We start from the raw sequence: 16,301 nt of genomic DNA, 5'->3' as shown, positions 1-16,301 counted from the left end.
TGCAGACAAGAAACAGGGTTTACGTGAAATGTTACATACACAGCTGGACAAGATGGAAACTGACACAGTGACAGTGCGCACCGAGGAAGAGAGGCAACGGACAGACAGAGCTGAAACTTCACTGCTTGACATGCATGAGGAAATCCTGGTTGAGAATGAAACGAGTAAACAAATGAAAAACGAAACAGCATATCAAGTAAGTGAAAGAAATAGGTTTTGATTATGTTTTACTGGTAATGGGGACATACATAAATGCCCAAAAAATTACTTTTTGGTCAGTGTGGTGTGGTGTGTGTGTGTGTAAACTTTATTTAAACTAAGCAAGTCAGTTAAGAACAAATTCTTAATTACAATGACGGCCTACCCCGGCCTAACCCGGAAGACGCTGGGCCAATTGTGCGCCACCCTATGGGACTCCCAATCACGGCAGGATGTGATACAGCCTGGATTCGAACCACGGACTGTAGTGATGCCTCTTGCACAGAGATCGAGTGCCTTAGACCACTGCGTCCGTGTGTGTTAACTATTTAACTGTACTTTAATGCTAAAAAAGCCGCAAAAAAATTTGATATCGGATATCGGTATCTGCCAAAAATGTTATATTGGTGCACCCCTAATCAGAAGGTGCTCTGTAAATGTGTTCTGAAAATGAGCCATGTTGTGGACACAGTCCCTAAAGTGGTAAACTTATAAACGGGCAAAATCTTTAAAGGGCAAAATCAGATGACCAGCGGGAGAAGTATACATCGCTGCTGCGTGCTTTGAGCTGTGAGTTTTCTCCTCGTTTTGAGGATTTCAAAGTGTTGGAAAATGACATGCTGTTGGTTTCCTCTGCTTTCACCTTCAATGTGGATAACGCTCCCACTGACCTGTAACTTGAGCTTATCGATCTACAGTCTGATGTAGTGATTGGAGAACTATTCAAAACAATGTCACAGATGAGGTTCTATGCATCTCTCGGTGAACAAAACTTTCCAAAGATTAGGCGTCATGCTCAGAAGATGTTTGTACTGTTTGGGTCAAGCTATGTATGTAAACTGACATGTTCAGTGATGAAATATAACAAGTCAAGGCACAGATCTTCTCTTACTGACTCTCACCTCTCAGCAATCCTGCGCAAAGCGACGTCATAAACTATACCAGACTTCACTGCTCTAGTGAATGCCCATCAGAGACTTCACTCCTCACACTGATTGAGTAGTATAAATGTAATGTTGAGCTCTCTCTCTTTCTTGTGTTTTTGTGCATACCCGTTAACAAGAGATCTGTCCGTGGTGCTGAATGCACAGTGTACTTTTCCCTCCGTGTAGTTCATTGCATGTTTAATAATTAAAATACCTACCAAAAGGAGAACATGGATGTGGTTTATTTCTGTGCATGTTAAACAAGTAAAATAAGTAGTATATCTGGACGTGATTTACAGTAGATATATGTCTGTCAACACAGTCATACACATGATGTATAATACATGTATAATCCTGTAATATGATTCTGGCCCGCGATGGCAAAAATATATTCTAATGTGTCCCTCCATGGAAAATAATTGCCCAGGCCTGTTCTAGAGTCATCCCAGACAGTTCTTGGACCTAGCTCATGCACAGAGTAATTGCGATCCTGTGGCGCCAGGGCAGATCTGATAAGATCTCAGCCTGGCAGATTCTCACACAAGGCTGTAGAGAGAGGGTGACATAAATCTTGACACTTTGTCAATCCAAGTAATTCGTTTTTCTCTTTCTCCAAGAGGTGAATATTTATGTTTATATTTATGCTGTGTTTATAGCCCTGTTATAAGTTTAATGCCATTTGTCATTTATTCATGTACATACATGTTTCTACAATGGGTGGGTCTAATCCTGAATGCTGATTGGTTAGAATTGCATTCCAGCCAGTGTCTATTCCACATGTTCCACATGCCACCAGCTAAATATATGACGTTAAAATGCCTACTCCACTGTCTCATCATCCCAGCCAGGCAGTGTTGCTGGCTAGCTCCTCTGAACAACATTGTCCTGACAAGTGAGCACATTTTATGTGCAAGGTGAAATCGCGCCTCATTAGCACTCTGTTATGAATGTATCTAAATAAATGTCACCAGAAAACAGCTTAAGCAAATGCAGCTACTTTGCTGTTATTCTGGTTGCACTTTTTTGACGTGACTGTAAGTTAACCGTTGACAGCCAGTATGGCAATGGAACACTTAGATCGAACGACTGGGTTGAGTCCATAGATACAGAACAAACAGACTGAACGACTGGGTCGAGTCCATAGATACAGAACAAAAAGACTGAACGACTGGGTCAAGTCCATAGATACAGAACAAAGATTTGTGTTGCGACTATATCTTGTAGAAGGATAAAATAGTATGAATAAATTAATAAAAATAATGTTTTTTATGAAAATATTTCAGTCATTATTTGAATATGTTGATAACCCATTGTACCAAAGTGATAATGCCCTTGAAGCCGGTGTTTGGAGGACATATTGGCACGGTTTGCCGGATCTCGACTTCATCTCGGGCCTAACAACACCTGTGCAATATATCCTCCAACCACCGTTGGGCATTATCACTTAAATATTGTGTAGTTATAACCCTTAATTAATACTGTTTACATGTGTGCATATCTTTGTCTTATAGAACCACAACAATAAGATTCCAAGTCATTCAGATTACCAAAATCATATAAACATCCTCAAATGGAAACAGCTGTGTCTGTGTGTGTGTAACCGGTGTGAAATGGCTAGCTAGTTAGCGGGGTGCGCGCTAATAGCATTTCAATCAGTGACGTCACTTGCTCTGAGACGTTGAAGTAGTTGTTTCCCTTGCTCTGCAACGGCCGCGGCTTTTGTGGAGCTATAGGTAACGATGCTTCGTGGGAGGCAGTTGTTGATGTGTGCAGAGGGTCCCTGGTTCGAGCCCAGGTAGGGGCGAGGAGAGGGACAGAAGCGATGCTGTTGACCCGGATCACTGGTTGCTGCAGAAAAGGAGGAAGTCAAAAGGGGGGTGAGTGTAACCGGTGTGAAATGGCTACCTAGTTAGCGGTGGTGCGCGCAAATAGCGTTTCAATCGGTGATGTCACTCGCTCTGAGACCTTGAAGTAGTTTCCCTTGCTCTGCAAGGGCCGTGACTTTTGTGGAGCGATAGGTAACGATGCTTCGAGGGTGTCAGTTGTTGATGTGTGCAGAGGGTCCCTGGTTCGAGCCCAGGTAGCGGCGAGGATAGGGACGGAAGCAATACAGTTGCATGTGTGACTATCAAGAGTATAGTGATGGACCTCAACAACATGTTCTAACTGGGCGGTACTATAGAGGACATAACCAAACCAATCAGTTATAAGTATATACAGTAGCGGGTGAGGGCATTCACAGCAGACCGCTCAGACGGGTGAGGGCATACCAGCCAACAGTTTTTACGTGGTCCTTCTAGCCGGATTTAGTGACAAACAGTTTTTTACATGGTCCGTCATTTCTCTGGATTTAGAAACCAATAGTTTTTACAGGTAGTCTCTGAAGAACCGCTTTATATACAAAAAGTAGCCAATGCTGGGCCCTTCTGGTAGTCAGAGACTCCCAGCCAACAGAACCATTCAAAATGCAGTGTACGAACATTTCCCCAGTGATGAAACACAGTGCTGAGTGATAGACTGAATCTAAAAGTTTTAAAGCAGAAGCTGCTGCATGAAGGTATATTATATCACCTCAATCAATTACTGGGAGAAGCATTGCTTGAACAATCTTCATTCTACTTTCCAAAGTGAGGCAGTACCCTTTTTTCTCCCCAATTGGTAGTTACAATGTTGTCCCATCGCTGCAACTCCCCAATGGGCTCAGGAGAGGCAATCATGTGTCCTCAGATACATGATCCTCCAAGCCGCACTGCTTCTTAACACACTGCTCCCTTAACCCGGAAGCTAGACGGAGGAAGTCAGCTTGCAGGCATCTGGCCCGCCACAAGGAGTCAGAAATCCCCCTGGCCAAACCCTCCCCTAACTCAGACAACACTGGGCCAATTGTGCGCCGCCATATGGAGTTCCTGGTCACGGCCAGCTGTTACACAACATGGGATTAAACTTGAGGCTGTAGTGGCACCTCATTACTGAAATGCAGTGCCTTAGAACACTGTGCCACTCGGGAGGCCAGCAGGATTTTTTCTATAAAAGAAACCAATTCTAATTCTCTACTGTTTTGTCCGTTTTTCAATGTGTTTTTAAAGAGAGCTCATCATCAATCAAATACCCAAGTACTTATAATGGAGAATTTGATCAATTTGGGCTCCCTTCAATTTGCAAATACGCAAGTCGTCATTGTCAATACGAGACATAGACAACAACATAAACTGTTTTTTATTAGCATTCAGCACTAGTTTTAGATCCATAAGCGATTTTTGAATTGAGTCAAAACCATGTTGAAGGTCATTAATGGCCTGCAGTAGTGAGGGGGCAAAGGAGTAAATAACTGTATCATCCACATAGAGATGAATGTTACAGGTTTTAACAGATAGAACAAAATGATTTATATAAAATGTGAGGAGAACAGGGACCAAAATCGACCCCTGTGGCAGACATTTCCTAATATTGAAGGGGCCTACATTTGATACTGTCAGTAACACACATTGTGTCCTGTCAGATTGATAGTTATTCAACCAAATGCAAAATGCCTTATCTAGGTCTATTTCAGAAAACCTTTGAACAAGTAAGAAATGTTTAACTGTATAGTGTAATCTATTGACTTTATATGAAAGGAGCCATAGTAAGATACTGAAGGTCTATTGGTTTTATCTGAAAGGAGCCATAGTAAGATACTGAAGGTCTATTGGTTTTATCTGAAAGGAGCCATAGTAAGATACTGAAGGTCTATTGGTTTTATCTGAAAGGAGCCATAGTAAGATACTGAAGGTCTACTGCTTTTAACTGAAAGGAGCCATAGTAAGATACTGAAGGTCTACTGCTTTTAACTGAAAGGAGCCATAGTAAGATACTGAAGGTCTATTGACTTTATATGAAAGGAGCCATAGTAAGATACTGAAGGTCTATTGGTTTTATCTGAAAGGAGCCATAGTAAGATACTGAAGGTCTATTGGTTTTATCTGAAAGGAGCCATAGTAAGATACTGAAGGTCTACTGCTTTTAACTGAAAGGAGCCATAGTAAGATACTGAAGGTCTATTGGTTTTATCTGAAAGGAGCCATAGTAAGATACTGAAGGTCTACTGGTTGATATCTGGTTCTGATCTTTATAATTGATGTTTCTTTGTTAGAACAATTGTCTCTTTCAGGAATAATGGAGACTGGACCAGACAGTCTGTTTGTGACTCTCCTGTTTCTCCTCCACAGTTCACACTCTGAGTCTGGTAACTACAGTGTTAATTCCCTCTGTCTGGTAACTACAGTGTTAATTCACTCTGTCTGGTAACTACAGTGTTAATTCACTCTGTCTGGTAACTACAGTGTTAATTCCCTCTGTCTGGTAACTACAGTGTTAATTCACTCTGTCTGGTAACTACAGTGTTAATTCCCTCTGTCTGGTAACTACAGTGTTAATTCCCTCTGTCTGGTAACTACACTGCTAATTCCCTCTGAGTCTGGTAACTACACTGCTAATTCCCTCTGTCTGGTAACTACAGTGTTAATTCCCTCTGAGTCTGGTAACTACAGTGTTAATTCCCTCTGTCTGGTAACTACAGTGTTAATTCCCTCTGTCTGGTAACTACAGTGTTAATTCACTCTGTCTGGTAACTACAGTGTTAATTCCCTCTGTCTGGTAACTACAGTGTTAATTCCCTCTGTCTGGTAACTACAGTGTTAATTCCCTCTGTCTGGTAACTACAGTGTTAATTCCCTCTGTCTGGTAACTACAGTGTTAATTCACTCTGTCTGGTAACTACAGTGTTAATTCCCTCTGTCTGGTAACTACAGTGTTAATTCCCTCTGTCTGGTAACTACAGTGTTAATTCCCTCTGTCTGGTAACTACAGTGTTAATTCCCTCTGTCTGGTAACTACAGTGTTAATTCCCTCTGTGTGGTAACTACAGTGTTAATTCCCTCTGTGTGTGGTGACTCAGGCAGCAACTAGTGCTTCCTATTTGTGGGTGTGCATTATTGCATAGATTTGTGGACTTCTGAATGGCACATTTCTATGAATGACATTTGACAGTGTGTGTCTTTAGTGGTGGGTAATGTACCTACAGTCTGTGTGTCTTTAGTGGTGGGTAATGTACCTACAGTCTGTGTGTCTTTAGTGGTGGGTAATGTACCTACAGTCTGTGTGTCTTTAGTGATGGGTAATGTACCTACAGTCTGTGTGTCTTTAGTGGTGGGTAATGTACCTACAGTCTGTGTGTCTTTAGTGGTGGGTAATGTACCTACAGTCTGTGTGTCTTTAGTGGTGGGTAATGTACCTACAGTCTGTGTGTCTTTAGTGGTGGGTAATGTACCTACAGTCTGTGTGTCTTTAGTGATGGGTAATGTACCTACAGTCTGTGTGTCTTTAGTGATGGGTAATGTCCTAAATGCTCCTTCCTTTCTGTCTGTTCTCTTCAGAGAAGTTTGAGGTTCTTGGTCCAACTGATCCTATTGTTGTTGTAGCTGGTGATGACATCATTCTGCCCTGTTACCTCAAACCCAACATCAGTGCTGAGGACATGACAGTGGACTGGCTGAACCTCGACTTCTTAGACGGTCGTGTTTATCGCTACCAAAACAGAAAAATCATACAAGATAATCAGATAACCTCCTACACTGGAAGAACTTCACTGTTTGAAGAGGAACTGTGGAGGGGAAACACCTCTTTAAAACTGACCAGGGTACAAGGCACTGATGAGGGACTTTACAAATGCTTTATTAAGGCAAAGAGCTGGGATCATGATCTCATTATTCAAGTCCTCGTTAAAGGTGAGGTTTATTCTCATGTTAATGTAATAATCTAACTACAGTACAATGACATCACCTCGTTCCTTCATATTACTTGATACAGTATGTGTCTATTTGTTCACAGCCTGTCACCAGTTAACATCCAGTCTCTGTGTGTCTGTAGCTGTAGGATCCAAGCCAGTGGTGTCCATTGAGGGACATAGAGAGGGAGGGATGGGTCTGCTGTGTGAATCAGAAGGCTGGCACCCTCAGCCTGAGCTGGTGTGGCTGGACAGTAAAGGAGTCCATCTCTCTGCTGGTCCTCCTGAAACACACAGAGACTTCAAGGGATTCTACACAGTGAAACAACATGTCATTGTCCAGGAGACTGACACCAATCGCTTTACCTGCAGAGTCCAACAGAGCCTGATCAATGAGAAGATGGAGACAGAGGTTCACCTCCCTAGTGAGTAACAACATAATATTATTTAGACATGAAACACTGGAGATATTGATGTGTTAATGTCCAGTATATGTTTTAACCAAAGGCTTTGAGACAACAATACAAAATATTACTGTTTATTATGATACACTCCACTGCTGACTGGTAGTATTAGTACCAAACCCTGTTGTTGATGTGTAATGATGTGTGGTAGTATTAGTACCAAACCCTGTTGTTGATGTGTAATGATGTGTGTGGTAGTATTAGTACCAAACCCTGTTGTTGATGTGTGATGATGTGTGGTAGTATTAGTACCAAACCCTGTTGTTGATGTGTAATGATGTGTGGTAGTATTAGTACCAAACCCTGTTGTTGATGTGTGATGATGTATGGTAGTATTAGTACCAAACCCTGTTGTTGATGTGTAATGATGTGTGTGTTTTAGGTGAGTTATTTGATTACACAACCCCATGGAAAAGGACCTCTATTGTGTTATGCTGTCTGGGAGCCATCACTATGATTGGTTTCTCTCTGGCTATCTGCTGCATACATAATAAGAAAGGTAATGTAGATATGATATGAATGTTTAATTGTTAGAAATAAATGTCTGCAATGCTTTTTTCAACCTCAACACATTCACAGTGTTTGTATTCTATGGATACAGGATAGTATACCACACCTGCAGGTGATTAACATGTTAACACTGATGACTGAGTTTAACCTGCAGGTGATTAACATGTTAACACTGATGACTGATTTTAATCTGCAGGTGATTAACATGTTAACACTGATGACTGATTTTAACCTGCAGGTGATTCACATGTTAACACTGATGACTGATTTTAACCTGCAGGTGATTAACATGTTGACACTGATGACTGATTTTAACCTGCAGGTGTGATAATAGATCAACTCAAACTGCAGCAGGGAAAGTAGTGGTTTTATTGTTCCTAACCCAGATTACACACATGACTGTAAAGATTCACTAAACAGACTACACCTTGTAATTTACATGTTTATTTAATGAAATTAAGAAGTGGTGGTAGGGTAGAATATCTTCATTGTAGAAGTTGTCTCACAGAGGTACGCTGGACTCATTTGGGTGGTGGAACTTAATTAGGATTTGTGACATCAGAGAAGTGATATGAGACAAGGAGTCCCAGAGAGAGACTACATCTTCTAGTGTTCATGTTAATGATGTTCTCACTGTCTTCCATCTACTCTACATGTTTACAGATGACATCACTAAGAGATGCTAGCTAAGTAGCGTCTTCAGATCATCACTTTACAAACATTAAGTAAACCTATGTCTCTTCTATAGATGTAACTTCTAGTGAAGTAGAAAACACATAAATGTTGATGTTCTAGAACAGGATGTGTTGAGGCTGTAGAGGACCACTAGACTAGAGAGAGGTAGTCTCTGATACACCTGGATCACTGATGGACCAGGCACATTAATGTTGATGTTCTAGAACAGGATGTGTTGAGACTGTAGAGGACCACTAGACTAGAGAGAGGTAGTCTCTGATACACCTGGATCACTGATGGACCAGTCACATTAATGTTGATGTTCTAGAACAGGATGTGTTGAGGCTGTAGAGGACCACTAGACTAGAGAGAGGCAGTCTCTGATACACCTGGAACACTGATGGACCAGTCACAGAGAAACACATGTTAAACTGACACTATTACAGGAACAGTCATAAGCCATTATATAGATGCCTCACCTGTCTGCATAGACTCTAGACTTGCTGACTTCCACATATTCACATGCACATAAAGTATGATCGATTGAGTTAGATGATGGAAATTATTAATTAAGTCAAGAGTTGATAGGAAGGAACATCTTCATTGGATCAGTCTGTCCTCTACAGAGGAACCCTGGACTCATTTAGGGTTAGAGGTGGTGGTAGGGAGGACCATCTTTATTGGATCAGTCTCCTCTACAGAGGAACCCTGGACTCATTTAGGGTTAGAGGTGGTGGTAGGGAGGACCATCTTTATTGGATCAGTCTCCTCTACAGAGGAACCCTGGACTCATTTAGGGTTAAAGGTGGTGGTAGGGAGGACCATCTTTATTGGATCAGTCTCCTCTACAGAGGAACCCTGGACTCATTTAGGGTTAGAGGTGGTGGTAGGGAGGACCATCTTTATTGGATCAGTCTCCTCTACAGAGGAACCCTGGACTCATTTAGGGTTAGAGGTGGTGGTAGGGAGGACCATCTTTATTGGATCAGTCTCCTCTATAGAGGAACCCTGGACTCATTTAGGGTTAGAGGTGGTGGTAGGGAGGAACATATTTATTGGATCAGTCTCACCTCTGATCAGCAAGGTAAGTAGTGTCTTCAGATCATCACTTCACTAACATTATGTTAACCAATATATATTCTATGTAACTTCTAAAGAAGTAGAAAACACATCATGTTGTTAACATTAATGTTTTTTTACTTATTATGCATGTCCACAGAAAAGATTGAAAAGTATCTCACTACTCAATCGGGTAAGTAGTGTCCTTCATTTCCCGGTGTCTTCAGACCATAGAATGGTGTTCTAGAACAGGATGTGTTGAGGCTGTAGAGGACCACTAGACTAGAGAGAGGTAGTCTCTGATACACCTGGATCACTGATGGACCAGTCACATTTATATAATTAAATTAAGAAGTGGTGGTAGGGTATAATATCTTTACTGGAGAAGTTGTCTCACAGAGGTACACTGGACTCATTTAGGTGGTGGAACTCAATTAGGATTTGTGACATTAGTGAAGTGAAATGAGACAAGGAGTCCCAGAGAGAGACTACATCTTCTAGTGTTCATGTTAATGATGTTCTCACTGTCTTCCATCTACTCTACATGTTTACAGATGAACTCAGGAAGGAGAAGGGTAAGTATTGTCTTCATTTCATCACTTTGCTGGATTTACGTAAACCATTTTATGTTTTTTTTTGTTGAGCACAAAAGGCAATTGGTAATTGATACATACATTTTTGGACATGTATGAATTATATGTACCCATTGACTCTTAAAGAATATAACTTGTACATTATTAAAGAGCTTAGTTTAAATATCGTACTACATCAGAACCCATAATATAAGCTTACTTTATCGCAATGCTTGTATACAAAGTAAATGTAAGAAACACTATAGTCTAAAACATACATAAAACTATAATGTTGGCGTCATGGATGGTCAGTCCTTGCATCAATAGATCTGTCTATGAATTTGAGAGTGATATTATTTCTCCAGCCCCTCCCTCAGCTTTCTACCAAAACAACAGTGGTTGGGATCACGCTTTGTTATTGTTTCAGCTTCTGATTGGCCCTAAGTGTTCCTTCTGATGATGGAACAGTGGTATGAGACGAGGGCCGGGATTCAATTCAAGACGCATTATAACACAGCACACTATAACAGACTTTTAAAGGTATTTTACACTTGAGTCAACATGTGCAGTGTTTATCATGAACACGATCTCTGTGAATGCTGGTGGGAAAAGCCTTAAAAAGTGCATTGTCAGCTGTATAGTGCCCTGTGGTATACTGCACATTGGATTGAATCCTGACCAAGGAGTCCCAGAGAGAGACTACATCTTCTAGTGTTCATGTTAATGATGTTCTCACTGTCTTCCATCTACTCTACATGTTTACAGATGAACTCAGGGAGGAGAAGGGTAAGTAGTGTCTTCAGATCATTACTTTGGTAACATTATATAAACCAATGTCTCTTCTATAGATTCAACTTATAGTTAAGTAGAAAACACACATTATGTTTTAGATTGATGTTGTAGAACAGGATGTGTTGAGACTGTAGAGGACCACTAGACTAGAGAGAGGTAGTCTCTGATACACCTGGATCACTGATGGACCAGGCACATTAATGTTGATGTTCTAGAACATGATGTGTTGAGGCTGTAGAGGACCACTAGACTAGAGAGATGTAGTCTCTGATACACCTGGATCACTGATACCAGTCACATGTATTGAATTAATTTAAGAGGTAGTGATAGTGTGGGAGATCTTTATTGGAGAAAGGATGTCTCACCCACAGAGGTCAACTAGACTCATTTACGTGTGTGGAACTCAATTTGGATTTGTCCCATAGTATGACATTAGAGAAGTGACATGAGATAAGGAGTCCCAGAGAGAGACTATATCTTCTAGTGTTCATGTTAATGATGTTCTCACTGTCTTCCATCTACTCTACATGTTTACAGAGGTCCTCAGGAAGGAGAGGAGTAAGTATTGTCTTCATTTCATCACTTTGCTGGATTTAAGTAAACCATTTTATGTTTATTTTTTGTTGTTGAGCACAAAAGGCAATTGGTAATTGATACATACATTTTTGGACATGTATGAATTATATGTACCCATTGACTCTTAAAGAATATAACTTGTACATTATTAAAGAGCTTAGTTTAAATATCGTACTACATCAGAACCCATAATATAAGCTTACTTTATCGCAATGCTTGTATACAAAGTAAATGTAAGAAACACTATAGTCTAAAACATACATAAAACTGTAATGTTGGCGTCATGGATGGTCAGTCCTTGCATCAATAGATCTGTCTATGAATTTGAGAGTGATATTATTTCTCCAGCCCCTCCCTCAGCTTTCTACCAAAACAACAGTGGCTGGGAACACGCTTTGTTATTGTTTCAACTTCTGATTGACCCTAAGTGTTCCTTCTGATGTTGGAACAGTGGTATGAGACAAAGGATTCAATTCAAGGTGCATTATAAAGCAGCACACTATAACAGACTTTTAAAGGTATTTTACACTTGAGTCGACATGTGCAGTGTTCACCATGAACACGATCTCTGTGAATGCTGGTGGGAAAAGCCTTAAAAAGTGCATTGTCAGCTGTATAGTGCCCTGTGGTATACTGCACATTGGATTGAATCCTGACCAAGGAGTCCCAGAGAGAGACTACATCTTCTAGTGTTCATGTTAATGATGTTCTCACTGTCTTCCATCTACTCTACATGTTTACAGAGAACCTTGAGAACCTCTGGGAGCAGAATAGTAAGTACTGTCTTCAGATCATCACTTTACTAACATCACTAGAACCACAAAAGTACAATTTTCTTTAATTTAACAATTTTAAGTAGGAAAACACTTTAACCTCTCTAGTACATGTGGGACGAACTCGTCCCACCTACGTAACAGCCACTGAAATCCAGTGGCGCGATTTTTGAATCGTTAGAAATGCTATAACTTCAATTTCTCAAACATATGACTATTTCACAGCTATTTAAAGACAAGAATCTCGTTAATCTAACCCCACTGTCCGATTTCAAAAAGGCTTTACAACAAAAGCAAAACATTAGATTATGTTAGCAGAGTACCCAGCCAGAAAAAATCAGACACCCATTTTTCAAGCTAGCATATCATGTCACATAAACCCAAACCACAGCTAAATGCAGCACTAACCTTTTATAATCTTCATCAGATGACACACCTAGGACATTGTGTTATACAATACATGCATGTCTGTTCAATCAAGTTCATATTTATATCAAAAACCAGCTTTTTACATTAGCATGTGACGTTCAGAAAAAGCATAACCACCGCAAACTTCCGGTGAATTTACTAACAGTTTGCTAAATTACTCACGATAAACGTTCACAAAAAGCATAACAATTATTTTAAGAATTATAGATACATTACCCCTCTATGCACTCGATATGTCCGATTTTAAAATAGCTTTTCGGATGAAGCACATTTTGCAATAATCTAAGTACATAGCCCGGCATTACAGGGCTAGCTATTTAGATACCCACCCAGGTCAGCATCCACCAAAATCACATTTCCTATAAGAAAGATGTTCTTACCTTGCTTGTTCTTCATCAGAATACACTGCCAGGACTTCTACTTCAATAACAAATGTTGGTTTGGTCCCAAATAATCCATCGTTATATCCAAACAGCGACGTTTTGTTCGTGAGTTCTAGAATGCTTCTTCGCGGTGTCGCGCATGGCGCATTGGCGTGTCAAAAATGTCTAAATATTCCATTACCGTACTTCGAAGCATGTCAACCGCTGTTTAAAACCAATTTTTATGCCATTTATGTCGTAGAGAAGTGATAATATTCCGACCGGGAGTATGCATTGAGCCTAAACAGCCGAATAAAATTTCTCCTCAGAAGCGACTCATGCACGCGCATCATTGAAAGGTCCTCCGAGCATCCACTTACAAAAGGCGATAATATGTTTCAACCTGAGGTTCCCTCGTAAACCTTCAGTTATTTCACGGGCTCTGAGAGCCTATTGGAGCCCTGGGAATTGTCACGTTACAGCTAAGATCCTTACTTTTCAATAAAAAGAGGTAAGACGCACGACTCCTTGTCAGACAGGGTACTTCCTGCTTGAAACCTTGTCAGGTTTTTGCCTGCCATAGGAGTTCTGTTATACTCACAGACACCATTCAAACAGTTTTAGAAAATTCAGAGTGTTTTCTATCCAAACCTGAACAATAATATGCATATTCTAGCTTCTGAGTTGGTGTAGGAGGCAGTTAAAAATGGGAACATATTTTTTCCAAAATTCTCAATACTGCCCCAATACCAAACAGGTTAACCTCCCTGGGCAAGGTGGCACGTTTGCGTCCCATCTAGTCAACAGCCAGTGGAATCGCGTGGCGCGAAATGCAAATACCTAAAAAATGCTCTAACTTCAATTTCTCAAACATATGACTATTTTACACCATTTTAAAGACAAGACTCTCGTTAATCTAACCACATTGTCCGATTTCAAAAAGGCTTTACAGCGAAAGCAAAACATTAGATTATGTCAGGAGAGTACCCTGCCAAAAATAATCACACAGCCATTTTCAAAGCAAGCATATATGTCACAAAAACCAAAAACACAGCTAAATGCAGCACTAACCTTTGATGATCTTCATCAGATGACACTCCTAGGAGATTATGTTATACAATACATGCATGTTTTGTTCAATCAAGTTCATATTTATATCAAAAACCAGCTTTTTACATTAGCATGTGATGTTCAGAACTAGCATACCCACCGCAAACTTCCGGTGAATTTACTAAATTACTCACGATTAACGTTCACAAAATACATAACAATTATTTTAAGAATTATAGATACAGAACTCCTTTATGCAATCGCGGTGTCAGATTTTAAAATAGCTTTTCGGCGAAAGCACATTTTGCAATATTCTGAGTACATAGCCCGGCCATCACGGCTAGCTAATTTGACACCCACCAAGTTTGGCCCTCACCAAACTCAGATTTACTATTAGAAAAATTGGATTACCTTTGCTGTTCTTCGTCAGAATGCACTCCCAGGTCTTCTACTTCAACAACAAATGTTGTTTTGGTTCCAATAATCCATAGTTATATTCAAATACCTCCGTTTTGTTCGTGCGTTCAGGTCAGTATTCGAAGGGTGATGCGCGAGTGCATTTCGTGACAAAAAAAATCAAAATATTCCATTACCGTACTTCGAAGCATGTCAAACGCTCTTTAAAATCAATTTTTATGCTATTTTTCTCGTTAAATAGCGATAATATTCCAACCGGGTGACGTTGTATTCATTCAAAGGCTGAAATATATATTTTTTTTAATTCTCATGAATGCGCATCTCCAGTGTCACTGTTCCCAGCCTGACCACTCACAAACAGAGCTGCTGTACTTCGCCCAGAGACTGCAGACACCCCATTACACTTTCTGGCGCCTTCTGAGAGCCAATGGAAGCCTTAGAAAATGTCATGTTACAGCAGAGATCCTCTATTTTCGATACAGATGCCACAGAAGGAGAACAAATTGTCAGACAGGGCACTTCCTGTATGGAATCTTCTCAGGTTTTGGCCTGCCATATGAGTTCTGTTATACTCACAGACACCATTCAAACAGTTTTTGAAACTTTAGAGTGTTTTCTATCCAAATATACTAATTATATGCATATTCTCGTTTCTGGGCAAGAGTAGTAACCAGTTTAAATCGGTACGTTTTTTATCCGGCCGTGCAAATACTGGCCCCTAGCCCCAACAGGTTAAGAAGGTAATTTTGAGCACATTGAAGATGTTCCTTCTGATGTTAGAACATTGATATGAGACAAGGAGTCCCAGAGAGAGACTACATCTTCTAGTGTTCATGTTAATGATGCTCTCACTGTCTTCCATCTATTCTATATGTTTACAGATGACCTCACTAAGAAGCTAGGTAAGTAGTGTCGTGACGTTGTATTAGTTAATGTGACGACTGCTGCTCATTGAATGATTAACGGTTTATAATTGCGTGATTAAATGAATTAAGCAATGAATCAAGCAATTATTAACTCATTAACCTGGGGCACCATGGGAACATTGTTTTGATTGAGTTTCTATTTCCCAAATTAACTCAAAGGATATCAGAATATCGATTACAACAGTCGCTAAATTAATCAATTTCCTCTACAGTCTCATAATCTGAACGTCGTACAATCCGGGAATCTGCACGGACCCGGGCTTTACCACTGAATTTACCACACCAATCTTAGTTGATTATTTATTTACTAGCAAGCTAAAATGATGATAAAAATACACATACACAAAACACAGTCTAGCTATTGATTAGGACTTAGTATAACGGGCCAACACACTATGGCGCTTGTTACCCAAAATGGGGATTTTAAAGAGAGAGAAATAAAGGAAGTACACGAGAGAAATATACATTTGGGTTCATTTGTCAGCCATGCTTATTTAAAATTAGCCTTGCCCCGAACTGCCGCTCTTATGGGTCAGAATATAATGATGTAATTACGTGTTGGAGGTCTCAGGTGGGAAGCTCCGCGTGGGTCGTTTAGGCTTCTAAATGACGCACTTCTCCGGCGCAACTCTCTGGTTGTCCTCACGATGTCAGTGTCCTTCTTGGCTAAGTGGTCTGATCCTCACCCTTGATCGGAAAGGGGTCTTCTGAGGACAGACAGCTCTGTAGCTCAGAGCTCACAGCTTCGGCTCGAATGGTGTCGATACCACGATTCAATGGAGAGTGGAGGCTGGGTGGTTCGGCTTGAATT

General features: G+C 40.4%; 1 protein-coding gene across 1 annotated transcript in view; it reads left to right on the top strand.

Moving 5' to 3' along the window:
- The window catches only part of LOC115152782 (uncharacterized), a 167,997-nt gene that overhangs the window by 2,288 nt on the left and 149,408 nt on the right, over nucleotides 1–16,301 (top strand). Inside the window, exons 2-11 of the mRNA XM_029697573.1 lie at nucleotides 5,272–5,346; nucleotides 6,536–6,886; nucleotides 7,029–7,310; nucleotides 7,732–7,848; nucleotides 9,754–9,786; nucleotides 10,148–10,168; nucleotides 10,931–10,951; nucleotides 11,495–11,515; nucleotides 12,277–12,306; nucleotides 15,446–15,466. Of these exons, the coding sequence (XP_029553433.1) occupies nucleotides 5,277–5,346; nucleotides 6,536–6,886; nucleotides 7,029–7,310; nucleotides 7,732–7,848; nucleotides 9,754–9,786; nucleotides 10,148–10,168; nucleotides 10,931–10,951; nucleotides 11,495–11,515; nucleotides 12,277–12,306; nucleotides 15,446–15,466 (967 nt within the window). The 5' untranslated portion in view covers nucleotides 5,272–5,276. The remainder of the gene's footprint in view (nucleotides 1–5,271; nucleotides 5,347–6,535; nucleotides 6,887–7,028; nucleotides 7,311–7,731; nucleotides 7,849–9,753; nucleotides 9,787–10,147; nucleotides 10,169–10,930; nucleotides 10,952–11,494; nucleotides 11,516–12,276; nucleotides 12,307–15,445; nucleotides 15,467–16,301) is intronic.

The sequence above is a fragment of the Salmo trutta genome, chromosome 18 (assembly GCF_901001165.1).
Source record: "Salmo trutta chromosome 18, fSalTru1.1, whole genome shotgun sequence".
Taxonomy (NCBI): domain Eukaryota; kingdom Metazoa; phylum Chordata; class Actinopteri; order Salmoniformes; family Salmonidae; genus Salmo; species Salmo trutta.
This window is presented reverse-complemented; position numbering and strand designations above follow the sequence as displayed.